Consider the following 20586-nt stretch of genomic DNA (forward strand, 5'->3'; position numbering starts at 1 on the left):
ACGCATCAAGGCAGATGACGATTATTTTTGTGTGGCAGAAGGGGCAAGCCAAAGGGTGTAAACTGTTCTTAGAGTGTTGCTGCGCTCAAGTGTCCTTTCCTTCTTCTCTCTTCCAGCCGAAATAACAAGGTGCTGCCGTCACACACGAAGCATATTAAACAAACTATTGCGCGACGTCCAATTCTTCTGGGAGTTAGACTGAGTATGCACAAGCATTACGCCCCTTGCTCATCTCCACGCAGCCCGGTGTCATTACCAATGTTATGAAACTTGGTTTGGCCAGTACTAATGACAGTTGAGTGGCGACATGAACTGGTGCCGACGATGGTGCAAGGAGCATTGATGAGGCAAGCATAGTACTGCAGGTAGATGCGCCAGGTGCGCTGATGACGTTCCGATCATTATAAGCCGTTATCACTCTTAGTGCCTTATCCATCCATGTCAAACCATTACTGAACCGTGAATGTACTCAGGCGGCGGCTTCTTATGGCACCGCCGCGCAAGCCGCAGCTTGAAAGTGATCTGCAATGCCCACAACGAGTGCCAACTGCTCATAGCTTCGCGCGCCCGTAAGTTGAAAGCGATCTGTGAAAGTGGCAGAGTGGGGAATTTGCCGAGAGCACCGTCAGCACTGTGTTTTCGCCACTTCGTTGGCGTTGAAGCGGGGAGGCAGCACAAAGGCAACTTCGCTTGCTGCTGCGGGCGCTATCTCGAAAGCAGTAGTCTTATTACGGGACGGACAAAGGGACGGTTTTCCCGTTGGGTAAGCATACAAATGCTTACGCATTTAAAATTAACACTTACTTGCACCGCCTAACTCTGCGAATACAGGCTGGCTCGAGCAGACTGCGCGCCCAGGCACAGCCAGGGACGCGAAACCAAATACCTAAAAGGATCTAACGTGTGTGCTGTGACGCTTCGGTGAAAAAGTACCTAGAAATGTGGTACGTGCGGGCAGGGCATGGCGGTGCTTGAGTTGCTATTATATTTGGATTCGCGGATGCGGCTATCTTGAGCCAATATACAATCCATATCACAGTTTTGTGTGAAGTGACATCAAATTAACCTAATCATGGAACACGGAATGCATCAGGACAACCATTTTCATGCATACAAATCGACTGTAGCATGGAGCATTTGGTTGTGACAGATAGCAAAAACGGCATTGTTAACAACCGAAGATGGCAGCACTCAAAACACTTCCGCAATATAATCTATACTTGCCGACAAGCTCCTGTAGCAATGAAAGAGAAACTACGGAGGTGAAGTGCCCACACGAGAGCACTCCTGGACACAGTCCTGCAGTCTCATTCATGTTCAAGCCACAAAAACAGAAAAACAAGCATTTATTAAAATAATATATGAAATACGTGCCCTAGCACTGAATTTGAATTCTTTTCGTTTTGCACTTTTGTGGTTTGGCAAATGTGAAACTGTGGCAACTAGTAATCGAACCTGATTCAGTGTCTCCCCCAGAAACTGAACCTGAATGAGCGGTTTGACTCTATTGGACTACATAGCGTGGTGACATGCGTACACGCGCATGCTTCTGCCACACAGGCGTACTTGTGTACATGGCGCAGCAGCATGTGCATATGCTGCTACGCCACACATCTGCACATGATGCACAGATGCATCTGCAGTTCTCCCTTCACTGTCATGGAAGGTTGTCCGCAAGCGCAGCATGTAAAGACCAAAAGAGGAGTGCTGACCTGGGACTGTCGTCGATGATCCCCATGGGCTCGGTGCTGTGGGTACCCGAGCCAGGTGGGTAGTGCGAAACAGCGTGGCCCAAGCGAGGGGGCAGGGGTGGCCGTGCATAGGAATGCAACGCTGACAGGCTGAATGATCGTTGGCGCCCCGGTGGTGACAGTGGTGGTGGTTGAAAGTGGTGGTTTTCCCCCTTGTGGGAAAAGACAAAAGTAATTCTTTGAAGGAGACGCTACCGAGAAACGCTAAACCAATTTGCCCTTAAAGGGCCCCTCACCAGGTCTGGCCATTTCGAGCCGACAAGTGCCGGGCACACAACACGCTAATGATCGTGTCTGCTAAGTATTACACCGCTAAGCGCTGCGAAAAGAGCTGAAATTTCAAACCGAACACCATTTGCCCTTCTCCTTGTGGGCACCGTGCTTCCAGCCGGAGAGTCGACACATACCGCACAAGTGCACCTTCGTACACGGCAGTGCTGCGACATCCCTCGTAGTGGCACGTGATTTTGAGAATTATTCAAGGCAACATCTGTTTATTTGTGTAATCTGTTGCTTCAATAGACGAATTAAAGTTTGCAGAAATAATAAAACACACAAACCGAATGTCTGCATGCTTTTGTTTTACTTTGCAACACACAAAGAGAGATGTACTTCCGTTTTGTCTGCTTGTTCCCATGTCACGCAGTTGTGCACATAGACGATGAAACTAATTTTCTACCGTGTTCCAGCGCGCGATCATGCTCTGTGATTCGCTTGTGTCTGCCTCAGTATTCAAGCAAAATCGTTCACTGTGTGAAACGAGACAAACGCAACCACATGTGTGTGATGCCGTCACCGGAAGTGTGCCGCACAGCAAAAAACTGAGAAAAGAAAAAACGAAGGTGGGGTCTGTGATGTATGCATCAAGTGATTCTCGAGTTCTGGTATGCGAGAACACAGGGAAAGATTTTTGCTTGTGGAAGCTAGATGAGGCAAGTGGAGAGAGAGTCTCTCTAGGCAGTGGCCGTCACCTCTCGAAATAATGGGTTTGCGGCACTGAAATATTTCTATCATGGCTATTAACAAACCACCTTGAAAAATTCTTGTGGCAGAACGCTCCCTACAGGGAACGTAACAACTTCCAGCGTAAAATCAAAATTTGATTTGTGGCCTTGTCAGAGGCCCTTTTATAAACCATTCTGTCAAAACTCTTATTTTCATAATTTATTTTCGTTACGTTCTGCTGCAAGCTTAGCGCCGTCGTCTGTCCCTTTCTCCTGTCCTGTTACATTGAAGTTGGTTCTGCTCACGTTCAGTACGGTCAGAGCTTAGTGGTTATGTTGACCAATTTAGCTCATATTCAATAATCTTACTTCCTTTATTTGATGTTAATCTCACTGTGTCTTTCTTTCTCTTTTTCAAAAAAAATTTATATTCAGTTTCTTCACACGAACGCAATTCTGTGCATGAAAGAGTCAAAGGAATTGCAGCAGTTGTCACGCCACTCCATACGGGCTCTCGTCCCCCAAGTTTGTGCTTGATGCATTACTGGTCTTAACAGTTGTCATTTTTCAGGTAGCTGTCCACCAATGTTAATGTCCTTTATGCCAATGAAACATCCACTTTTGTCTGTATAGGGTACATCACAGATGACCTTGATGATTCCTACTGCCAGTAACCGACTAATTGCTCCTTTGTCATTTTCGTTACAAATGGCTTCCAACACATGCAAAATATTGCACTCTGTTTTTGCATTTTATACCACGCTTCTGAGGGGCATTCATGGTTCAAAGAGATAACAAAACATGCATAGAAGACCCAGACCCGACAAGTGCTCACTGAAACTTGTTTATTCCAAATAGGTAATTTATAGGCGAAGCAGGCATATGGAAGTCAAAAGGTGAAAAATAAAACACAACACGGCATCAGTCAAGGTATGAAATAGGGTTGGTAATATCAATGAATAATTAATCGATTAGCTGTATCCTGCAATACCATTAATCTTCATCAATGTCCACCTCTCATTTAATCGACTCAATCGATCAAACCTGTCTGATTAATCGTTTTCGTGATTCTGACAGGAGTGGCAAAAAAAATTTTAAATCGTGCAGGAATGGTGGCGCACGAGCAGTGACTGTGCGGCTGTGGTAGAGCGACTGCCGACTGTTTTTCCGAGTCACGAGGGGTGCCGAGTCGAGCGCTTCCTCTGTCTTCTTCCGCACACCACCACGCCACCTGCGTCTCCTTTTTCTAGCGTGGCCACGGCGGCACATGGCTGTCAGCGTGGCTGAGCGTAAACGCAGCCAGCGTGCCCTGCTTTAGTGGTAATCAGCTGTGTGTACGAAGACTGGGCAAGTGGAGATGGTGCAGCATCGTGTGCTTTCTTCCCGCAGGTTTGGTGCTGTAGGTTGCCTAATCTTGAGTTTCGAAAATGCGCTGAAGCGAGAGGCAGACGAAACATTCGCTCTCTGTGGCCAGTGCTTTCCATGATAGCGTCAACTCACTGCGGGTGACACTATTAGCCACGGGGGTGGAGTGGAGGCCAAAGCATGGCTTGCTTTTCTTCACAACATTGATGTGATGATATTGACACAGCATGACAGCGTAACTTTCATCGCCGACAGTCAAATTCAACAAAATGATCTTTTATTTAAGTTCGCTTTTTCTGTCCGACGGATAATGCGAAAAATTTTGAGGTCCCCTCCATGTAAAGAAGACCCATTGGCGACTGTACTTATTTGCATGAACGATTGTATTTCAATGTAACGAAATTTCGATATAGTTAAGCCAATTGGCAATTTTCCTGACTTAATTACATCGAGGTTTAACTGCAGGTATAAAGCAGGCACCTTCATTTCCAGCACTCAAAGAACATGGCAGCCACACACCCATGCTATGATAGGCTAAGCGGTGCCACCGAGAATGCCCGCAAAATGTGAAGAGTGTGAACATGGGCTTACGGCAGTGGATGATGATGATGACGATGAGGCTGGGTAGACGAGTGGTGGCGAGTCTCTCAGGAGGGGGCTCTCAGGGCTTGTGGCAATGATGGCCAGTTCATGCAGCCGGTCAAACACACCCTCTGTACCGGCTGGAAACTGAGGCCATGCTGATGTCACAGGTGGGCTTGTGTCTGCGTGAAAAATGCACGCCAAACATTCTCGATGCGAGGCCTTGCTGGCAGCAAGCTGCTGTTAGGTAAGCAACAGCTGGGTGATGATGACAGGTAAATCTGTGGGACACAAAAAGGCTGTCATTATAGAGACAAGCCGGTTTACATGCCTGGAAAGAACAATGTGTAAATGGTGAACGAATCCCGAACAGGGAGGTTTTAAAGCAAGATTGCTTGACTGGAGATTATATCTCAAAAGTGAAGCTAGAATATTGCCATCTTACCGAAGCACGAGAAAACATTAGCATATAGGGGAGAATATAGGAAGTGCATTCTTCCCAGTTTGAGCAGGTTTAAGATTACTAATTTTACATTGTGGATATTGCTCAACAAGGTGTTAACTGTACCTAGGGCATATATGGCTATCTGCTGTTTTATGATCTCTTCCTTCTCTTGTTCTCACTTTTTACATTGAAAGGTTCTGTAGTGATATCTTTATGTCATTCGTTTTAGGCTAAGAATTGAGTATCTCAGGAGATTTTATGAGGGACCATAATATAAGTACTCAGTAAAGGTAACATTTTAGCTAGAAACAACATTTTATTTTTTGACTGTGCTAACATTTGCCTCGAGCAAGCAAGAACACCCAAACTGTGAGCGTGCCCCAGCTGGCACGATTATCTCTCAGAGGTGAAGCGCAGGCAACCATTGATCTCACTTTTGCTGCTAAAGAGCTGCGGGAGCTGTCACTCCAAAAACTTTATATTGATCCTCACTAGCCCTTGGTTAGGGATCCAGATGTTTGCTCACTTTTCTGTGTTATCCTTTTTCTGATGATACCAAAAAGATAGGCCAAAACATTGTAAGGAGTTTCGTTGAAGGCCCCAACAGTACCCAGCACATATACGGCTAGCTGCTGTTTTACTATTCTTTCCTTCTTTTATTTTCACTTCATACCCTAAAAGGTTCTGTGGTAATGGTGTACCACGTCAGTTTTTACTGATGACGGCCTTGTGGAAATGGCACACACAGAGTACTGGGGGGCTGGCCAAGAATTTGCTGGTGTGAACAAAAGCTCATAGCAAAACGACAGGTAAAAGTACAAAGAGTACAAAATTGAATTCACAGAACTGCGTATCCAGCCAACAAAGAATTCTACCTTAGTACAAGGGCTTTTTCCTGCTGCTTTCACCGCCTCATCCACTTATGCTTCCCGACATATTTCACAACTGCGGTCTTGTTCAAGGATGCACAGAAGAAAGGTCAAACTCACTGGGGTGGCTTAGTGGCTTTGGCGTTGCGCAGCTAAGCACAACGCCAAAGCTAACAACACCAGTAAGACCGTCGAAATGGAGGGGAGAGGGAGGGGGGGGGGGGGCTTTCTTACTTTGTCACTGATTCTTCCACGAAGCTTCCGCCCGGTCAACATTGTGCAGAGGACAATCACAAGCACACAACGGAAGATATTTTCTTCTAGTTTTGTATTCTGGTTGGTTGGCTAACTTCACCTGTGGCTTCTTTTGCTGCACTGTATGAGGGTGGCGAGACAGTGTATGGAGGAACAGGCAGAAGGGAGGAGAGAGTGCCTGTGGAGAGGGTAGCAAAGACAAGCGAGAAATTGCAGCAGCCACGTAGACGTTCATCAAATGCCTGGTAACTCTGCCACCATGGCATCATTTCTATAAAAATTACTTTGGCTGCACATTCATCGTAGGCTAGCATACAGCTACCGCTATGCAACAGAGTTGCGAGCTCACGGTGGCTGAAGGGCCCCTTTAACAGCTAGTGCAGAAAATACGCCTACTTTTGTCAACAGTTCCTGCACCATTCAATGCAGTATAGAACACCATCAGCTGCATTCTGATTGCCGGTATCACACTGCCTTTGCACAGTGAACCTCCGTATTTCACAGTGCTATGTTGTTACCAGTCCGACCAGTATTTAACAATGCCGCACTCTCATGACTGCATTCCACTAAAGTGTAAGCAGAACGTATTCCCATAGGGGGACAAGGGGGGCACTTCCACTGTCAAAAGTGCGGGGGGCGGGGGGGGGGGGGGGGGTAATGTATCTCATCATTAGCTAGACTTGGCACACGACATATCGCTGTGAGAAGTTCAGGGTGAGATCACTACATGGGAAAGAAAAAAAATTGAATTTTGACGACAAAATTCAGGGGTGTGATCATTACGCAAGTGCGATCATTATGTGAGTAAATACGGTAGTCTCGCCTGGTGTCCTCACTGAACTAAAGGAACTGAACTAAAGGAGGCAGGCTACATTATGTTTGGTGACTGAAAGGACATGTTAATGGGTGATATGGAGGTGAAGTGCAAAATAGATGGGTAATTGGTGGTTTCGCAATAAATTACGTATGCAAGCACTCCAGAGTGTTTGAGTATGTCTGACAAGCGGGGAAGTATTGAGCCTGCTGTCCTGGCTGAACTATAAAAACTGCCAAGACCAAATTTAGCAAAAATTGGAGGTGCACCATGAGAACTCTCTGAGTGAAGTTGAATGCGGTTGGATCAAACACAGCCATTGTAAAAAATTTTTTATTCAGGTGTTACAGCGTGTGATAAGGCTGCTAACAGCTATGCTTCCCAGTGTCCCGGCATAGCTGTACAACAACAGGTTTATATTGCTACCTGCGTGTAATATTTGATTGTTTGAACGAGGCACGTGGGTGCCATCACTCGAGAAAAGAGGAGGAAGAACGAACTGGGCTCGCGCTGTGAATCTAACCGGTCAGCGCTGCAACCACTGTTGTAAGTATAGCCTGTAAATAGTTGCTCGTCTTACTGACTCGTCCTTCGTGTAACATTGTGGTGGAGATGGAACAATCCCCGTCCTCACCACAGAGCTCCGAAGTGGCCACATCGTCGTCTTCTCAGACATGGCTTCCGATGGAACCACCCCGTCGCCATCTACACCTGCGGCGCCAACCACAACATACGTTATGGTTCCTAGTCTCCGTGATCCTGGGACATTCTCCACCAAAAATGATGTTGACGTCGACGACTGGCTCAGCATGTATGAGCGTGTTAGCCAAAACTACCACTAAGACCCAACCATCATGCTTGCCAAGGTGATCTTTTATATGGATGGGACACTGCGTGTCTGGTTTCACACCCATGAGATCGAGCTCTCCAGCTGGGACATTTTCAAAGAGCGGCTTCACGACTTACTTGGCAACCCGTCAGGTCACCGACAGGCTGCGCAAAAAAAGCTTGCCACCTGTGTCCAGCCGTCGACCGAATCATATGTCTCCTACATACAGGAAGTGCTCACGCTTTGCCGGAAAGTCGACGAGCACATGACTGAGGTTGACAAGGTGGGCCATATTCTAAAAGGCATCGCGGACGACAGCTTCAATTTGCTTGTCTATAATGACGTTTCTACCATCGATGCCATCGTGAAAGAATGCCGCCGCTTTGAGATAGCCAAAAGCCGCCGCGTCGTCCCACAGTTTTCCCGGCTTCCTAACACTCCTGCCACGTCCTCTTGCTCCGCTCTTACTGCCACACGACCATTTCAAGAGAACGTCACACATATAGTTCGCCGTGAGATTGAAGCAGAGAGTCTGGCCCCCCTTCATCCACGACCCCCTGACGGTACGTTTGACCAAGCGGCCCCCACTATTTCCATTATTCAAGCAGTTGTGCAGCAAGAAACTGCAAACCTTGGCATCCCTACCGCCTGCTCTGTCTCCCAACCTGATTCTGCACCCATTTCCATGTCCACAACCTGTAACGACCAGTATTTCCCTCCCAGAACACGCAATCCAGCTGAATGGCGAACCCAAGACGACAAACCGATCTGCTTCCGCTGCCGCCACGTTGCTCATGTATCCCGCCACTGCCGCACCACCTGGATACCGCTGTACTGGAGCTCATTCCCTGCTCCTCGCCCTTACACCGACGCTCGCCATTATTTACCTCACTGTCTGTGCCCTACTTCTAATGCCCCTGACAGCTGCTTCTCTGTGCGATCGCCGTCGCCTTAATGCCATCGCTCCGCGTCACCCCAACCTCGCCGCTTTTCCTCACCAAACTGACAGACGGAAAACTAAGCCATGCAGTTCTTAAAGGAAGTGCTGCATCACATTCATCCTGTCCAAATTCTCCGTTGACAGTCCTCACCAACACGAACCTAACTGAAGTAGACGTAGATGGTGTTCCGTTGACGGCATTAATTGATACTGGAGCTCAAGTGTCCATAATGAGCGCTAGCCTATGTTGTCACCTCAAAGAAGTTCTTACGCCTGCCATCACTCAAGCCGTCCGTGTCACCAATGGCGCCACTGTTGCCGTCTGGGGTATGTGCACTGCTCGCATAGGAATTGGTGGCCGCCAAGTTCCAGTCCTGTTCACCGTGCTGACCAGCTGCCCTCATGACCTAATCTTCGGGCTCGACTTTCTGACGATGCATTTTGCCCTCATCGACTGTTCCACCAGTATGCTGTGCCTCAAGCTTCCTCTTTTTTCAGACGTTCGCCCCGAACAACCGAACACCTTCTGCACTACAGCATTCTTTCGCTTACCTCCAAAAGCCCTAACCTTCGTCGAATTGGCCTCAACGGCAACCGTGCCTGATGGCGACTATGTCGTCACACCTATTCGTGATGTCCTCCTGGCGCGCGACATCTTTGCGCCACACTCAGTCGTAACCCTTGCCACTAATCGGATGTGTCTCCCCGTTATCGATTTCGGCTTGACGAAGACTTGACGAAGTGTTACCTGAAAGCATAGCGGTGGCCACGCTCCGGTCAGTGACAGACGACCACATCACTGCTTTTGCAGCCGACGCATCTCCAGATCCTCCCGATTACCTGCAGGATGCCTTGAACCTCGACGGCCCATTATGTCCCATGGTCGCTCCGGACCTCGCGCCTGACCAAGCCTATATCGCCTTTTGCTTTCCTACCGCGACATATTTGACACCGACAATCAAGCACTTGGTCACACGTCCCCTGTTAAGCATCGGATAAACACTGGTGATGCTGTTCCCATTTACTGCCGACCGTATCGCGTGTCCACGGCAGAACGGCAGGTTATTCAGCAGGAAGTAAACAAGATGCTCGCCAGAGGCATTGTTGAGCCCATGTCGAGTCCTTGGGTGTCGCCGTTCGTGCTCGTCATAAAAGAAAGATGGCACGTGGCGTTTCTCCATTGTTTGCCGCCACCTAAACAGAATTACTAAGAAGGACGTTTACCCTTTACCATGACTCGATGACGCTCTTGATTGTCTTGATGGTGCCAAACACTTTTCGTCTATCGACCTTCAATCTGGTTATTGGCAGATTGTTGTCGATGAGCAAGACCAAGAAAAGACCGCTTTCGTCACTCCAGATGGCCTCTATCAATTCCAGGTTATGCCGGTTGGTTTATTCGATGCCCCCACCATGTTCGAATGGATGATCGACTCTCTGCTTCAAGGTATCCAATTAACTTTCCTCTGTTACCTCGACGACATCCTTGTGTTTTCTCCTACATTTTAGACGCACCTTAAGCGTGTGGCAGCTATCCTTGACGTCTTCTGCAAGGCTGGGTTCCAATTAAACTCATCGAAGTGCCATTTCGGGAGCCGACAGATTACAGTGCTAGGCCCATCTTGTCGATGCTTTAGGAGCACAACCCGACCTGGAGAAGGTTCGAGCAGTAACAGCTTTCCTTGTAGTACCTCAGTATGTCAAAGATGTTCGGAGTTTTGTGGGGCTCTGTTCTTATTTCCGACGGTTCGTGAAACATTTCGCAGCAGTCGCTCGACCACTCATTGAACTTTTGAAGAAAGACATGCCTTTTATGTGGGGTTCCCCTCAGGCTGCCGCATTTTCACGCCTTATCACTTGGCCCACTTTGACCTGTCCGCACCTACCGAGGTCCGAACTGATGCCAGTGGTTATGGGATCGGCGCCGTCTTATTGCAATTCCAACATGGACATGACCGCGTTATAGCCTACGCTAGCCGGCTCCTAACAACTGCAAAGCGCGACTATTCCATGACCGAGCGCGAATGTCTTGCTTTCGTCTGGGCTGTTTTAAAGTTCTGCCCATATTTATATGGCAAGCCCTTCTCAGTAATCCCAGACCATCAAGCGCCCTGTCGGCTTTTGTCGCTCAAGGATTCTACTGGTCGGCTCAGTCGTTGGGCCCTCTGATTACAAGAATATCCCTACACGGTGTGGGGATGCGCGACCCTCGCGCCTCCCCTGATGTTTTTCCCGCATAGCGCGTCTCCTGAAGTGCGGCTTCGCCGCACATGCGGCGGTCGGAATGGTACAGGCGCAGTCCGAGAGATGGTGCGAGTGCTGCGCTGCTAACGCCGCGAGGTTACTTGGGCGCCGAAAGGAAGGCGCTGGCTCTCTTGGGGTTCGGGAAGCGAGCGGGACGGACATGCCGTGCCGCGCGCCGACCGATGCTTCGGCGAGACCGTCTCGCGTGGCCGCCTTCGAACGCGCCACGATTCGCATGACTATACACGCGAACGACCAGGCGTTGGGATCCAGCATGGAGCGAACATATTCGCTCACGAGGATGCGGTGAGTCGGACTTCTAGATTTGTCGCGCGCCCATCGGCATGTTTTGTGGATAGCAACTCGGCTAGCAGGCATTGATGTATGAAAGGTGCAATAAATGCCCTTGTGATTGTTTGCACTACTGTGTTGTCGTTCCTTTGTCCCAAGAGCACGGTGTGAGAATCCCCCAGATCAGACCCCACATCTGGCGCCCAACGTGGGGCTCTTGGGGCGTCGGACGATAATTTTAAGTGTTGCTTCGTTCGAGACCTTTGTTTGAACCGAAGCGTAGGCCTAGCGTGGATTTTGATCGCTAGCGTCAGCGGCGTGCTTTCTTGAGCGAGGCGACGGTGGCTGTAGTGTGTTTGAACATGTCAACCTGCTAAGCCTTTTCGCAAGTGTTTTTTTTAATGGCATTCGTTGGTACGAGAGCCACGTGGTCTGCATCCTGGGAGAGCGAGGCTGAGCGCCCGCGGAGCAGTGGCAAGCCTGAAGCGAGTGAGTACGGAAGCCTCGTGGGTGGTCCGAATTTCTTATGTAAATAGCTTCTTCTATCTCTTTGACTCTGATGAAGTCGCGGCTCTGGGAGCCAGGTGGCCGCGGGCCACGGGTGCCACGACGGGCTGACTGGTATTGCGGCCTGGCACCGGGCGCTCCGACACCGTCTGGGACGGTGGGCGCCGTCAACTCGGATGCTGTGTGCACCGAGCGGAGTAGGACCACCTCACAGAGCTGACGTCTCCTCGCGGCTGCCTGTTTTGCGCCCATTTTGGGTGTCGTTTGTTGGATGCCGGTTGTTGTCAGAGTAGCGACGCTTTAGGCCTAAGGCTTTACGAAGCTGCCTGTCGCACGTAGAGGGACACAACCTGGTGGACCGTGGCGTTGAGGTGTTGCAATTTGCTTCCCTCATTCAATTTAGCCTCGCACGAATTGAAATTACTCGTTCGTCTCAAGGAAGCGAGCTTCGTTCACGTGAACTTAGCATCTGAGTAGCTGCCTGATCTTTTGCTAGCCGAGTTGAACATCGTACCACGTGGGCGATGCGCATGCAGAATTCCTCTCCCTTGCACTACTTTAGTGTTTGCCGAGTGTGTTGAGTTTACGCAGTGTGATTGGAGTCACCGCTGGTTTGCCGTCACCTGCACATCGTCTGCGCTGCTGCCCCGGACTACGATCGAGCCACCCCGGGCGATGGTGATGCTGTGGCCAGTTCGGCGCGGCGACTTCGGCGGCCTCCTGTATCCAGCTCACAACCCTCGGCGGCGGACAAAAGAGCCGGCGGTCACCGACAGCTACGGCGGCTCTTGCCAGCAGGGCGCGTCGTCGTCTCCGGAGTCCTGGCTTGGGATCGTGTCGTCGAGGCTGCAAAGCTGCTGCTGTGACCGGCGGACGCCAGCGGTGCACCCAGGGACAATGTCGGCTCGCATGCTATGGACAGCGTGTGGACATTTCTTTGGCGCGGCCACTGTTACATGTACTGCCTTGTCGCGAAGCGCGCGTTGATGTGAGACCGAGTGACATGTTTCGCCGGAATATGTAGTGATTTAAGGTTGGGGGGATGTGGGGATGCGCGACCCTCGCGCCTCCCCTGATGTTTTTCCCGCATAGCGCGTCTCTTGAAGTGCGGCTTCGCCGCACATGCGGTGGTCGGAATGGTACAGGCGCAGTCCGAGAGATGGCGCGAGTGCTGCGCTGCTAACGCCGCGAGGTTACTTGGGCGCCGAAAGGAAGGCGCTGGCTCTCTTGGGGTTCGGGAAGCGAGCGGGACGGACATGCCGTGCCGCGCGCTGACTGATGCTTCGGCGAGACCGTCTCGCGTGGCCGCCTTCGAACGCGCCACGATTCGCGTGACTATACACGCGAACGACCAGGCGTTGGGATCCAGCATGGAACGAACATATTCGCTCACGAGGACGCGGTGAGTCGGACTTCTAGATTTGTCGCGCGCCCATCGGCATGTTTTGTGGATAGCAACTCGGCTAGCAGGCATTGATGTATGAAAGGTGCAATAAATGCCCTTGTGATTGTTTGCACTACTGTGTTGTCGTTCCTTTGTCCCAAGAGCACGGTGTGAGAATCCCCCAGATCAGACCCCACAACGGCGACTTACAAGTCGGGACGCCAACACCCGGACACAGATTGCCTCTCTCGCTACCCAGTCGAAGATGTGACCTCTACATCTGATACCGACACCGATGCCTGTGTTCTGTTTTTCCACTGCTCCATGTCACCGACGAGCACTGCCGTGACGCGTCCTTGCGTATCATCATTGACCGCCTGGAATCATCACTTGCCGACCGTTCCCTTCGCTTGTTCACACTTCAAGATGGCGTACACTACCGCCACAATGTTCACCCTGACGGCCCTGCATTACTCCTTGTGATCCCTAAACACCTTCGCTCGGCTGTTCTCCACAAACTTCACAACCTCCCCACTTCTGGTCACCTGGGTGTGTCAAGTACCTACGACTGGATCCGCTGACGCTTCTTTTGGCCAGGGCTTGCTCGCTCCGTTCGAAGATACGTAGCTACGTGTGATAAATGCCAGCGAAGCAAGACATCATCGACGTTCCCTGCTGGGTACCTTCAACCACTCGACATTCCCGTGGAACCATTATTTCGGGTTGGTTTGGACTTACTTGGCCCTTTTCCTCTTTCTACTTCTGGGAACAGCTGGATCGCTGGGGCCACGTATTATGCCACGTGCAAAGCCGTCACCTGGGCACTTCCTACAAGCTGTGCCACAGATGTCACCGATTTTCTTCTACGCAATGTGATTTTATTACGTGGAGCTTCGCGACAACTTCTCACTGACCGTGGCCGGACATTCCTATCAAAAGTTATCGCGGACATCCTGCAGTCCTGTGCCACGAGGCACAAGCTATATCCACGTCATACCATCCGCAAGGAAATGACCTAGCATTGCATACCCCCCTCAGCAGTTGTAATGGTGGTTCTCAACAGTTTCACTGGATGTCCACTGTCACAGGGCTGTCATGGCGAGTCAATTTCTTTTTTTTTGAACAGTGCAAGTAATTTATGTTGACTGTACGTTGTTGCGTATAACCTCAACAATACTATTACCTAAACTAGCAATACATTTATGCTGTAGACTTAAACAGCAAGTACAATTCTTTGTTGAATTATTCAAATTCTTTGCAGCCAAAGTGCACTTTTTATGCGCACTGTACTGCTGCTACTGCGCAGCATCCAGAACCACTGTGGGGCAGTCAGTGCCTTGTCCCTGCATTACCTTGAGATTTTATACAGCTGCAGGAGATAAACGCAAATTCAGATCATTTTTCGGGCCCCCTTGGTTCATGTGCGATTGATAAATAGGTTCCTGCAATGTCAAATACAAGTATAACTGACCGAAGCATTTCCAGGCTATTTTACTTATTGTAATAGTAATTTGCCACACACACACACACATATATATATATAGAGAGAGAGAGATCAAATCATTGGCGGTTTGCCCCCACACTCTAGAAATAGTTGGTACGCCTCTGCATATTCCTCTTATCAAGACATACTGACATACCTGACTGCCAGTGCAATGCTGATTTTAATTGATGCATGTAAGGAAAGGTGCCAAAATGTGCAAAATACTTTTACAGCAGCAAGCAGTGTACTAAATACACAACAGAGTTGAATAATACACCAAAGCAAATTATTTGAGCATCTGTACTGCTCCCATCCCATCTTAACTGCCCTGTCGTGAATTTGGAAATCAATAATTAACCAGCTCGAATCCGCACCCTAAGAAAGCAGAAAAACATTTTATGTTCCAGTCCTACCTCACCTTCTCTCCCAACAACTCGCAGCAATACAGCCACGTGGTATGCAGAATGGCCATTCAAGCAATTTTACTGTAGGCGTGAACTTGTCTAACTAGTAAAATGGCAGAGCTATAAATCCACTGCACTGCGTGCGCACACAGATGAACGCGACACAGAAAGGCAACAATAACATGCAATGGGGTAAGTTTCAGTTTGCTGAGTGCCATGACACAGCCACCGTGCTGAATGTGCAAGTCTGTGCCGCCGGTTTAGGAACACCTCACCTACCAAGGCCACACTGCCGGCATAAATGTGAAAGTGAGACAGGCCAACAACCAGGAATGGGCCGAGCACACACTACTAGGTCCGGCAGAACTTTGTCCTAAAGTATGCAAAACCTGCTCTAAAGGAGCATACAGTTTTTTAATGGCAAACCGCGAACATGTGTTAGCATGCACTGGATCGGATCAGCTCACTAACCCTTTAGCTCATTTTGCTTTACGAATGGCAGGAGATGCGATGGAAATCTGTGCACAGGGTGACGGCGACCACCACCTGGCTTCGACAACAACTCCCCCTCACAGTGGCCTCAGAGATTGTATTTAAACAGCTTCGTAGAGTGTTTCTCTCATTTGTAGCATGGACGTAGCAGGCTTTAGCAGAACGTAGCAGATTGGAGAAATTGTAGCAGCGTTCCCACCACTGATGTTTGTAAAACTTGACAAGGCTTTCGCAAAATCGTAGAAAGAGCCCCCATTCACAAATTTCATAGAAAACACTGCAGGGTTGGTAGGTATGCATCCGTCTCACCCATGAGCCCCTCGCTCGAGACGTAGGCCGAGTCCTTGCAGTCGGTCGATGTCTCGTCTCCGGAGCTTGTGGAGGCCCCTCCGACACCGGCCATGGGGTCCGGACTTGCACTGTCGCCAGCCGAGCCCCTGCGGCCCATCGCCACCATGCTGGAACTGCTGCAAGACCACATATGGGTGAAAGCCACTAGTTTATGATGCATCCAAGGAAACGGGCAGTACCCGGTTTCATCATTTCATTTTGATACCTTAGAGAAACACCAACTAGAAACACTGAATTAGTTTAGATTGATAGAATATTCTCGACAAACTCTACTTTCGTTAATTTCATGGTAATAGGCTGATTATTATAAGAGAAGCGGCAGTCAAAGTTTCACTCTTATATTTCTTGCTGAAACGCCAGGGCTGGTACGCCAGCGTGACATCACAAATCGCAAATCATTTCTTTTTTTTTTTTTTTTGCAGTTCAGTAAGTGTTCTTGAAACTTGGCTTGTTCAGTGTTTGGATCTCTTAAAATGTAATGCGGTCCATTTTTACCGATAAAAAGGTTAACCTGGCCCAAGCAGGGGGCCTCAAAATCCATGACATCACGGAAAGCCGGTGCAGGAATGTCAAGGCAGCGTTGCCATGCACCTTTCATTCTTGCATCTTTTCTGGCATGCCAAGTATCTTTTCACAGTAAGAGCAGCATTCTTGGTATTGTGGGAGGGTACTTTACTGCTAAAATAATTGTCTTCTTTAGTGTGCCTTCATAAACCATGCAGAGTTTTAAGTTTTGTGCACCCCTAAGTTAGAAGACACAAACCACCAGTCTCACAAAAGAACGCAAAGAGAGAACAAAAGAATGCAAAGCACCTACAATGGAGTTTGGGTTTTAGCATACCCAAAGCCACTTGTGCGTGCTATTTCTAAAACTCCTAATTAAGAAGCTATCAAAGGCAGGCAGTGCCGCAACCTGTGCACAGAGCTTATGAAATCACTTTTGTTGTCAACTGCATTACAGAGTGCCTCGAAAAATTCAAAGTGGCGACAAAAGATTCCCAATTGTATCTACAAGTAAGAAAGACAAATACATTAAAATCCATTATTAGGATTTCTGCTATCATAAAAGAAATAAAACAAGTGGGCTTCCTGTCAATTTCATGCGATTTTGTTGGATGTAGGTACAATAAATTCACTGTGACACATCACTTGGGTGTCTTCTTTTTGTTGTCTTTTTTGTTTAATGCAAGAAAATGGGAAGATTGGTCTTTTCAGCATTGGCTATTTTAAAATTTTAAACACCATACTAAAGAACAAATTAAGAATAAAATAAAATAAAAATATCATTAAGCATTACAAACACAAGCACACTGTGTCCTCTCTGAGCTACAAGCTTTCACAACAATGACGAATACAGCAACGACAACAACAGAAGAGCGCAGAAACTTTGTTTTTCGTCCTTGTATTATATATGAAAAGCAGATCAGCCCATCTGATACGGGGCAAGAAAAGTGCCATAAAAAGAATGTTTTAAATAGGTGCACTTAGGCAGTATTAGGTGACACACCCGATGACATTACCTCACTCTAGCTTCCTCAGTGCACGCTAAATGATGAGTACTGTTCAGGCAAAGACACTCCGTTCCCATGAGTTGCAATGTGTTGACGCTGCCGACTTATCAGAGGGGTTGCTAACCCTTGGCACATTATCAACCGTTTTTTTTTTTTGCTTCAAAGCTAATGCATTCTCTGTGGAACTGATAAGGTTTGCTTATGATAGGCCACTGATCTGTTTTCCTGACAATAAAGTAGCCTCTGCACTACACAAATGTTAACACCTGCGAATCATTTTTTAAATGCAACAGACCTTTCCTGAAATGAGGGTGGCAGAAGTGAAAAACATTTACCCTTTACCTCAGGAAGTATTTCCCAAATGGCACTCAAGCACTGTTGACTTTTTGGACATGTTTGCTGGCAAGCGGTCTGACAGTGGACATAGCAGGAACGAAAGGATAAAAAGGAGGACCTAACATAAAAGGCAACTGCTTTAAGTTTGTGCCATCAAAACTACCGATAAGATGGTGTTGAGTTATAGTGAAGCAAATACAAAATTAATTTCCAAGGAGAATACCGTTTACCCTGAGCTCTTGTAAAGCAGCGTATTTTATTTCTTTCAAGGGACACCTTAAGTGCAGACTTCCAATAATTTGTGCTTGTTTTTGAGTCCACTTGGTACTCCCTTCGTGTCTTGTCTATGAATGTTAACTACATTCTGCTAGAAATGTCTTGGCAGCTAAAGGTTCCCAGCAAATCATTGATGTGAATACTGTCGAGTAATTCTGCTAGCTGCTACAATACATTACGAAAGGTACAGCCCGAGGCTGGGAATTGAAAGGCTAAAGCAAGGGGTGGATAAACTGCGGCTTGCGCTCTTTTGACTGTGGCACACTTGGGTCTTTTAGCTGCTCGCAGCCAGCCAATCACAATCAATTCCAATATGCGGCACTATGCTAGCTTTCATTAAACCAGTTAGTCATAAGAAACATGCATTTGCAGCTCTAAGAGACTAAAGCAAGTTTGTTTTCCTAGCAGGGAAGGCATATAGTCAAAAGGCAGTGTATACATACCTGGAAACTTAATAATTCATAAATAAATCCCTCAATGCAACATCGGAAGGGCGGATTGGGGGCTGGCACACATTTGCTAAAAGCTTGCCTTCAGTATGCACCTTTTGTGGGAGGCCTACACACTCAATTCACGATTATTTATGTTTATATGCAGCAACACACTGTTTTTAAGATCACAGTGACTTATTCAGTTACTTTGTTGCCACTTCTGCTTGCTTCAGGAACTTGCATAAACTTGCTTGAAGGAAGTACTCCTCTGGGGTCATTTTTACAATTGGAAAACTTGCAAATGTACATAGATATGAGCTAAACTTATCCTCAAAAAAACTGCATTTTTCATAAAACTTGACGAAACATTTGCGAAAACAAAACAAGCCTGAATCCACAAACTTTGTGTAAAATTTTGAAGAGTTGGCAGATATGGCGAGCTATTTTGCATCTCTTTGAATATATCTGTCTGGCCTGCTGGTCAGAGCCATACCCTTCTCTCTGAGACACAGCAAATAAAAACAATGCATGCTTGCATGTAAACAGCTGCCTACCAGTGCACTCATCCAGTGGTTTGGATAAGTGGCAAGAACAGAGATCTCTCATGCGAAGCCTTAATCACACCGCAAATGTGTTGCCAGGTAACAATGCTTGTGTGGGTGAAGATAAGGAGATAACAATAAGACCAGAAGCTTGAGATGGTTATTTCAGCCCAGCCTCAGTTCTCTCACTTCAGTTTCGTAACTATTTACTCTTATGGCTATTATGTTTATAGTGACACCACTAATTATACATATTTTGATAGTCACAGACTTGTCAATATCGTTGCTACGCTACTAAGGTAACCTTACACATATATTGAAAACTAAGTAGAGGAAAACATCTGATATGAGTTGAAAAACTTTGATTATGCTTGGGTGGCCCTTTATAACTGTTTTTTTTTCTACCAAACTTAAACTACTTAAGTATACGGTATAATCAGCAAGCTACCCCCATTGGCTGCAATACATTCACATTGTTTACAATTTAGCTGTGTACATTTACATCAGTCAACATCATCTTTGGTTGACGTTACATTGCTTTTGAGTCGTGACCTATTCACGTAATTTTGAGTACGATTGACTATGATAATACTGCTTACATTAATGAATATAGGACTGACTTCAGCAGCAAAGGCTAAAAGAAAAACATGCTAGCACAAAAATTCCTTATTGCTAATGTCAGTGCTTCGTGAGTGTTGTACGTGATAAGTAAGCATTTATGCAACTCAAATCATTACGCAGGTTGGACAAGGTATGTGGCTTTCTGGTGAAACATATGGATGGACATGTGGAAATGTTGAGAGCAAAAGGAACTCATTGCAGTTGCCACTGCAAAAAGCAACACCACAAGTTAGGGAGTTCCTGAACAGGCTGTCACGATGAGTGCCTATGAGTGTGCATCATCAAGCAGCTGCTGCAAATGCAGGCTATTATTAGTGCAACTAGTAGTGGCCCCATACAGTGCACTCCTGCAGGCCGGCCGGAGGCAATCAAATACTCCACGTGCCGCATGCATGTTGCCCCTGCTGCTTTTCAGCTAGACCTAAAAGAAGGCATCAAACAGCTGTGTATTTCCCTTGTTTGCCACAGAAAAGTAGTGCTTCTAGGTCACCAGCTTCGACAGGAAAGTAACGCCCACACATGCGCGATGGTGAATGATCCAATGGAGACTCGTTACGCAGCTGCATCGAATTGAGGCGAACACAAACTAACATGTGAATTTTACTTACAGCTCTGGCAGGTGTATCTGCAGTGATCATGTGAGCATTACAAGGAAGCCTTGGCTCATGGCCAGCACCTTATAGGTGTGAACTGCAGAAATGCTTTCACTAGACAACTGCTAAGCAGATTGTGACAGAAACTGTTGCATTCAACCTGAATTAGTCCCTCAAATACCTTTAAATAAGTTACATACGCTGCGGGGTAAAAAAAAAAGATTAAACATTAAAGGCCAAAAATGGTACATTGTAACTCTACACATAACTAATATCAGGATATCATGAACTGCTCCAATTAGTTCAGTGCATTTAGAATTTACATG

At 47.5% G+C, this 20586-nt stretch overlaps 1 protein-coding gene across 3 annotated transcripts in view; it reads right to left on the reverse strand.

The window, feature by feature from the left end:
* LOC135910527 (protein capicua homolog) overlaps positions 1 to 20586 on the reverse strand; it is a 42107-nt gene that overhangs the window by 15513 nt on the left and 6008 nt on the right. For 2 of the 3 annotated variants that reach the window (XM_070540788.1, XM_070540789.1), the window contains exons 2-5: positions 15909 to 16066; positions 6312 to 6389; positions 4652 to 4824; positions 1713 to 1903 (exon numbers count right to left, since the gene is read on the reverse strand). In XM_070540788.1, coding sequence (XP_070396889.1) covers positions 1713 to 1903; positions 4652 to 4824; positions 6312 to 6389; positions 15909 to 16066 — 600 coding nt within the window. The remainder of the gene's footprint in view (positions 1 to 1712; positions 1904 to 4651; positions 4825 to 6311; positions 6390 to 15908; positions 16067 to 20586) is intronic. The other variant, XM_065442600.2, reaches the window with a different exon arrangement.

This window comes from Dermacentor albipictus, chromosome 6 (genome assembly GCF_038994185.2).
Source record: "Dermacentor albipictus isolate Rhodes 1998 colony chromosome 6, USDA_Dalb.pri_finalv2, whole genome shotgun sequence".
Lineage (NCBI taxonomy): Eukaryota > Metazoa > Arthropoda > Arachnida > Ixodida > Ixodidae > Dermacentor > Dermacentor albipictus.